Consider the following 8276-nt stretch of genomic DNA (forward strand, 5'->3'; position numbering starts at 1 on the left):
ATTACTTTCCAGTGTCCATTGCAAATGAATGTCCATAAGTCTGCTTTGAAATCACACACTAGAGACGAGAAACTAGAAAATCACAGTTTACAGGTTCAAACTGGGTTGGTTATTTGCCCCTGAAAAAGAGCCCATGAAACGTGTTCTTTTCAGCTGCTTCATCTTTAAGATCGTTCACTGAATCAATTCGCTTTCTTGTTTTTGTTTCGGTTCGTTAGGGAAAAGGCGAACGAGCTGTGGGCGTGGCTGCACAACCTGGAGGCCATTAAATACGACAACTGGGAGAAGCTGAAGAGGCAGAGATACGAGGTCGGTGCGGAGAGGTCGTGTGTTTGAGGCTGCACTTTAATCTCAAAACAGCCAGGTTGTTTTGTTTGTTCCAGTGTTTCCGGTGAAGATGCTTTCGGTGAGATGCTTTCGGTGAGATGCTTTCGGTGAGATGCTTTCGGTGACCGCTGCGTTGTCTTTTCAGGTCGTCTCCCTCAGAAACCGCATCGACGAGCTGCAGAAACAGTGAGTGCTGAAACACGAACGCTGCGAAACTCCCAACGCACACGCTGAAACTGGCGTTAGGTGGTCTTGTCGCGGGGACGTAAATCTGTTCACGCAGTCGCGGCGTGAGTCGACACACGACGATGACGGGCAGAAATGTGTGTCGGTGGAAGTTGAATTAAAAAAAAATACGTCATTTATTATTTTTAAAAATAATCATGTATTTTTAAATTTCGAATTGCTCAACTTGAGTTATTTGCGTTGACAAACTGAATGTGAAAAGTGGAATTTGCGATTGAATTTATACATTTTTTTAATTAAATTGCTCTCCATGAGACACGAATAGGAATTGAATTGAATGAATTTGAAGAACTGAATGTGGATGAACACAAAGTTGAATTTTCTGAGGGTCAAATGCACTTTCAGGGCAAATTGGTTCAATCTTAATATTTAAAAATCAATTCCAAGTTTACTGAAATTCAAGCTCAAATTCATAAATTCAATTTCAAAATGATGCTATTCAGATTGAAATTCATGTTTTGAAATCAATTATAAAAGTTGAGCACGTTAAATTCAATCGTGCCATTATTGGATTCAGGTGTATTTATGTGGTCGCATTTTTGTTGTTGTTTTCTGCAGGACTAAGGTTGTTTTTAATAGATTCAGTGTTTAAAACAGGCGACAGACCAGAAAGATGCTGCAGATGTCTTTCACATTTTCCGTTGAGCATTTATTTATTCACCATAATTATTATTAACCTGTGATTTTACACAAAAACATTTGAAAGACTAAACATTTGTAACGTCCCACCCCATGTAGACTTTCCTAAAGATGAATGCCACAGCGCCCCCTCTGGTCACACGTTGTCGGGGTCACAGAATGTGGTGACACCAGAGGGCGCTGCAGAGCTGTTATGTCTGTTGGACCATGATGTTGTGTGTGTGGTCGTCGTGAGGCATCCCTGTAACGGAGGGACTTTCTCTGACTCCGTATTTGCGTTTTGCGCTTTGCAGCAGCAAGAAGGGAGCTGCCTCGCGCCGCAGGAAGTGATCGGCTCCTCGGTGCCGGTCGGCCCGGGCAAGAGGCACGTTCCCTCGGACACAGCGGCCCTCCCACCCCCCTCCTCCCCCCACAGAGCTCCGGAGAAAACGCAACTACCGGACGTCTTAGCCTCTCTGTCTGTCTGAGTGAAATGTTTTCAGGATGAATTTGGCTCCAATAAAGAAAACAAAATAACATGAGAATAAAAAGACAACAGTGTTTGTGTAAAGAATATGAGACGATTCAGACAATAAAGTGCCAAAATCATGAATGTCGTCGTCTGTTTGTCCAAGTTGATGTTAAAAAAAATGTTATACTATAGCATGTCGTCTAGAATGTGAAAAAACTATTCTAATTAACTAATGAAACTCATCGATCCTCAAAGAGTTTTCTCAGTAAAATGCTGTTCGTTCCTCAATAATTTGACATCATGGAATTTCTACTGTAAGTTTCGACCCTGTTTTCTGTCTCAGCTGCTTCCAGACAAAATACTCTGATGAACCAAATGATGGTGAACAAATGCAGCATTTGAAGATATTGAATGTTTGCACTCAGTAAACTTTATTGATTTTTCAACACAACAGTATTAATAGTCAAAACAACAGATAGAACAAAGATGATATGAAATCAAATAAAAGAACACAACAGTCACACAACTGCAGACTCCCCACCTGGAGAGAAACGTAAAGTCCATCCATATATTTTAATGACACAATAAACCCGTCATATTGCAGCTGACTCTGATCATAATCAACATGCAGACATTATCAGATCAATTCAAGACTAGAAGCAAAAATAAATCAACTCTAATGTAACTATGAAACTGGACCCACAAGAAAGAAGAACCTGTATCCATTAACATTATAAGTGGAAAATAATCATTAAAAAAATTAGCTATTGCTCTAAAAACATAATAAAAACGACTATTAACCTTCTTTTGATTTCAAAGTTGGTTAAAGTTGATCCTCAATGACTCCAGCTGGAATAATAACAATAAAAACTAAGCTAACTTCAGCATTAATTCCAAAAACAACATCTTTACACATCATGTAACGCTTCAGTTTGTTCCCACATTAAATGAGTAAAATCCTCTAAATGACTTTAGTTGAACGATTTCATGCACAGATTCCCTTCATCCACACAATCAGCTGCTTCTGACTCAGAATATCATCTGTGTACGATCAAATAACGATCGGCACAGTTTCCACGACCTGGTCTTTACATGGATTAGACCAGCGGCAGCGTTCGGTCCGTCAGAACCGATGAATGTGATTCCAGATGAGTGAGATAGTGAAGGCCCGGGCAGCGGAGGAGACACAACAACACGTAAAACACACCAAACAAAGAAAACATGTTCCTGAAACATTTAGAGACGGAAAAGTGGGACTGACAGCTGATCTCAGTGCAGTGAAGACAAACACGTTTTAACCAACTGTCCCTTTAATCACTTCTGTCTATGTGACTTTAATGAACTCAGCAGATTTTCCTTCCTTCCAGTAAACATTAACTCCAGCATGGAGCGGCTGAGTGAATGTGGTCTGGACTCTGTGGAGGAGAGTCATGGTTTCAGAGACGTCGTAGAAAGACAGAATACCTGCACTGTGATCCAGGTACACTCCGACTCTGGAGGACCGAGGACCTGAGATTTTAGTTTCAACTTTGTTGTCATAAAATATATAACAGTTTAAGTAGTAATATAATGACCATGATTTGTCATTATGTCCAAATAAACATTCTAGTGAGTTTCCTTCTCTGCTGATATTCTTGTATGCGACTGAGACTCCAACTATGTCTCCTCTCCTCTCCACCTCCCAGTAACAACGTCCAGTCAGACTCTCTCTACTCAGGACCTGATGGAAGTCAGTGAATCTGTCTGGATGATCAGAATAAGACTGTTTTTTTTGTTTAAATGTTGCTTTTCTGTTCCCCTCAGATAATAACAGGTTTGTATTTGCTGTGTTTGGATCCAGTGTGATCTCACGTGAATATTTTAAGAATCCAGCTCTGGTCTTGGGCTCCGGTTGTGACAGTAAAACATCCACTTGGGTCACTGTCAGTGAGATGTCGGTCCGTTGCTCCCTCAGGACGTCCTGTAGTTTATCTCTGGTCTGCGACACAGCTGCCGTCACATCCTGGAAGTATCTCTGAGGACGAGTGTCGACGGCGGATGAGTGTGTGGACTCTCCGAGTGCTGACAGCGAGCGGTAGTTGCTCAGAAACTCGTTGTGATCCTCTGCGTGCGAGAGCCGCTTCAGCTCGTCGTCTCTCCTCGTCAGCTCGGCGATCTCCCGCTCCAGCTTCTCCTGAAGCTCTCTGACTCGACTCACTTCGGTTTCCAGCTGGGATCTGACCTGCAGCTTCACGTCGCTGCTGGTTTTCTGGATGAGACGGATCACCTCGGCGAAGATCTCCTCGCTGTGATCCGTCGCTTCTTTGGCGGAGGCGATGGCGGCCTCCACCTCCCTCTGAAGCAGCTGCACGTCTTTCTCTCGCTCCTGGATCTCCTGCCGGATGTTTCCTCGACTCCCCTCGAGCTCCTTCTGCTTCTCCGTCCTCTCTGCTGCAGCTGGGACGGTGTCGTGGCCTTTGTGTTCATCCATCGTGCAGAGATAACAGATAATCTGCCGATCGGTGCGGCAGAAGATCTTCATCACCTCGTCGTGAAGAGAGCAGATGTTCTCCTGGAGCTTCTTGGAGGGGTCGGCCAGCTTGTGTTTCTTCAATGGAGCTGCGTCATAGTGAAGTTGGAGGTGTTTCTCACAGTAAGATGCCAGACAGGATAAACAGGACTTGATAGCTTTCAGTTTTCTCCCCCTGCAGACGTCACAGGCCACATCTTCAGGTCCAGCGTAGCAGAGATCATCAGGAGCATCTTGGAGTCCCGTCTTCTTCAGCTCCTCCACTAAATCTGCCAACATGGTGCTTTTCACCAGGGCGGGTCTCGGTGAGACGGTCTGCCTGCACTGAGGACAGCTGTAGACTCCCTTCTTGTCCTCTTCATCCCAGTGAGCTTTAATACAGCTCATGCAGTAACTGTGTCCACAGGGAATAGTCACCGGATCCTTCAGCAGGTCCAGACAGATCGAACAAGAAAATTTGTCTCGGTCCAGCTGAACTCCTCTCTGCGCCATTTCACCTCTCAGCAGCAAAGACTGTGTGAGTTTCACTTCCTCAAAGATAAAACTAGTCCCAGCTCTGATTTAAATATCACATGACTCTGCAGCCAATGAGGACGTCAGCTCTTCCAGTTCACCCCATGTCGGCTCCGCCCATCTTCAAGCTGCAGGTGTGAAGGAGGGAACAAGGAAACGTGGACAGAGTGGAGCTGCTGAGTTTGAGAGCAGGAAGAAGAGGGAGGGTTATCAGACTGTGTTCCTTCCACGACAACAACACTTTGAAAACGTGTCCTTATTGTGGTGTCAAATAGTTTTTGGCTCCATATTTGTGTAATTAGTTCTCATTTTCTGTTCAGTTTATTTTTCCGGGTTCAACAGCAGAGATTTGTCAAATTAAACTGCAAAGAAAAACACTTTTTTCCACATATTTAATGAAATAAACTAACATTTCATTAATATTATCATTTTGGTAACAGACATCACTTCAAATATTACTGGACTGTTCACATCAATGAGTCAACTTGATATAAGATCTTGTTGAAACTCACTTTGCTCAACCTGAACTTCAGTAATCAGTGTTAAAGAACCAGCATGGAGGATTTGAAGTCCAAATAAAGAAAGTCAAACCAGTCGGTTGCTCAGTTTGTTTGAAATATCTTTGCAACAGATTTGAGATGTATTTTAAATATAGTAAACATCTTAATATCTCTTTATACAGTCTAACTTTAAAGGGAAACAGTAGAATTTCACATTACGGCCATGAGAGGGCAAGACAAGTTTATTTGTAGAGCACATTATTTACAGCCAAGAAGTTGTTCAGCTGTTGAAAAAAACGTTTTTTCAGTTATTTTAATGAAAAATGGGAGGTTTGATATTGGCCTATAATGTTTCATTGTTGTGGAGTCTAAATTAAAGGTTTATGTAAATATTCTCATTCAAGGGAGAAAAGGAATCAAACTCATCGATCCTCAAAGAGTTTTCTCAGTAAAATGCTGTTCGTTCCTCAATAATTTGACATCATGGAATTTCTACTGTAACTTTCAACCCTGTTTTCTGTCTCAGCTGCTTCCAGACAAAATACTCTGATGAACCAAATGATGGTGAACAAATGCAGCATTTGAAGATATTGAATGTTTGCAATCAGTAAACTTTATTGATTTTTCAACACAACAGTATTAATAGTCAAAACAACAGATAGAACAAAGATTATATGAAATCAAATCAAAGAACACAACAGTCACACAACTGCAGACTCCCCACCTGGAGAGAAACGTAAAGTCCATCCATATATTTTAATGACACAATAAACCCGTCATATTGCAGCTGACTCTGATTATAATCAACATGCAGACATGATCAGATCAATTCAAGACTAGAAGCAAAAATAAATCAACTCTAATGTAACTATAAAACTGGACCCACAAGAAAGAAGAACCTGTATCCATTAACATTATAAGTGGAAAATAATATGAATAAAAAAACTTTGCTGTTTCTCAAAAAACACAATAAAAATGATTCATGAAAGTCTTTTGATTTAAAATTGCTGCAGAAGTTTGTTAGTTGATCCTCAATGACTCCAGCTGGAATAAAAACTAAACTAAGATCAGCATGAATTGATCAAAACAACATCTTGAACATCGTTATTCATCACGTGAAGTTTTAGCTTGTTCCCCCGTTAAATCAGTCAAATCCTGTCAATGACTTTTGTTCCGTGATTTCTTCTCTTTTCCTCTTAAAGTCCCGTCACACCGGTGAATCATTTCCTTCGTGTCGCCGCTCACACCTTAATTCATATATGTCAAGCTCAAGGCCCGCGGGCCACATCCGGCCCAGCGTGCAATTATATCCGGCCCGCGAGATAATTAAAATAGATCTATTATTATGGCCCGGCGATAGGAAGCGCTGATAATACACAAACTACAGATCCCATAATGCAGTGCTTCAGTTGCCTTTACGGACGCTCGGATACCCGGGAACTTTCCCACGTCAATCAAGTCATCTTCTGTTGCGCTCCAACTGGCTGCAACCCTGTTGAAAAGTTATGGCGATGCCCCTCACAATGGAGAAGAGAAAAGTTGATTCTGAAAACAGAGCTTTTCAAAACCGATGGGAGGCTGAGTACATGTTTACTGACACTGCCGGTAAACCTGTGTGTCTCATTTGTGGAGCTAACGTGGCTGTAATGAAGGAATTTAATCTACGACGGCACTACGAGACAAAACATCAGGAGCTACAAAACCTGAATGCAGAGGAGGAGATACAGAGAGTAGAAGAGTTAAAGAAGACTCTGAGAGTTCAGCAGACGTTTTTCACCAGAGCAAAATCCCAAAGTGAAGCTGCTGTGAAAGCAAGTTTTATTGTGGCAGAGGAGATAGCCAAATCAGCCCGTCCATTGACCGAGGGAGAGTTTCTGAAGGGATGCATGATGAAGGTGTGCGATGTCTTGTGTCCAGAACAAAAGCAGATGTTTGCAAATGTAAGCCTGAGTAGAAATGCGGTTGCTGATCGGATTTGTGAGATGGCCACTGATTTAAAAACACAGTTGAGTGAGAGAAGCAAAGACTTTACTGCATTTTCTCTTGCTGTTGATGAAAGTACCGAAAGGGACGTGACCGCATCATCACTGACATGTACGATGCGGTGAAGGCATTTAAAGTGAAGCTGCTCTTATGGGAGACACAAATGCACCAGTCCAACTTGCCTCACTTCCCCTGTTGCCAAGTAATGTTGAACCAAGTCGGCGCAACGGTGTTCCCAAATACGCACTTTGCTGACAAACTGAGCCACTACGCACTGAATCCGCACGACGCAACGGTGACTTTGAAGCACGAAAAAAGAAGTTCGAGCTGCTTCGCAACCCGTTTGCCGTCGACGTGGAAACTGCTCCTGTCCAGATTCAGATGGAGCTGATTGAGATGCAGTGTAATGAGACACTAAAGGCAAAGTACGACACCGCAGGACCCGCACAGTTTATTCACTCCATTCCTGAAACAAAGCCCCAGCTCCGTCTGCATGCTGCTCAAACCTTGTGCATGTTTGGTAGAAACATATCTGTGTGAGAAGCTGTTCTCAGTGATGAAGATGAACAAAACAGCACACAGGAGTCGTCTCACCGACGAACACCTGCAGTCCATCCTGAGGATCTCCACAACACAGGAACTCACACCAAACCTAAACCATCTTATTGCCAAAAAAAGATGCCAAACATCCTGCTCTGACAAAATGGCATAAGAGCAAAGAAAAATGTTTTGATTTATTTTACTTAAAAGTACTATTTTAATTTATTTTTTCAGGTTTTTTGCAGCGTGTTCTTATTTCTAACTTGTATAATTTTGACAGGATATATTTTTATGGAGAGCAAAATACTTTATTTTGTTTAAAGTTTAAGTTTATTTATTCTGAAATAATATTCCTGTCTGTTTTATTCATATTTATGTTCAAACATGTCGTTTCAGTGTGTTCAATAAATGTTTATCCTGTTCGGCCCGCGACCTGAAGTTTGCTTTGAGTTTTGGCCCCCTGTGCAATTGAGTTTGACACCCCTGCCTTAATTCAACAATGCAGTTTGTCTCTGCAGCCTCCGAACACTGTAAAACATGACGGAACCCAGGTCATGTTCAGTAGCCC

At 42.2% G+C, this 8276-nt stretch overlaps 1 protein-coding gene and 1 long non-coding RNA gene across 2 annotated transcripts; one reads left to right on the forward strand and one right to left on the reverse strand.

Moving 5' to 3' along the window:
- The first annotated feature begins 102 nt into the window (after positions 1–102).
- LOC138208022 (uncharacterized) lies at positions 103–1804 on the forward strand. Its single transcript, XR_011179061.1, has 3 exons — positions 103–309; positions 473–513; positions 1506–1804. It is a non-coding gene; the product is annotated as an uncharacterized lncRNA (long non-coding RNA).
- A 272-nt stretch (positions 1805–2076) lies between these two features.
- LOC138208044 (tripartite motif-containing protein 16-like) lies at positions 2077–4704 on the reverse strand. The gene has a single exon (XM_069165682.1). It carries the CDS (start codon positions 4662–4664, stop codon positions 2988–2990), a length of 1677 nt encoding a protein of 558 aa, XP_069021783.1. The 5' UTR covers positions 4665–4704; the 3' UTR covers positions 2077–2987.
- Positions 4705–8276: the final 3572 nt, after the last annotated feature.

Source organism: Embiotoca jacksoni, unplaced genomic scaffold (genome assembly GCF_022577435.1).
Source record: "Embiotoca jacksoni isolate LCO1_2020_lvr unplaced genomic scaffold, fEmbJac1.0.p SCAF_35, whole genome shotgun sequence".
In the NCBI taxonomy this organism is placed as follows: domain Eukaryota; kingdom Metazoa; phylum Chordata; class Actinopteri; family Embiotocidae; genus Embiotoca; species Embiotoca jacksoni.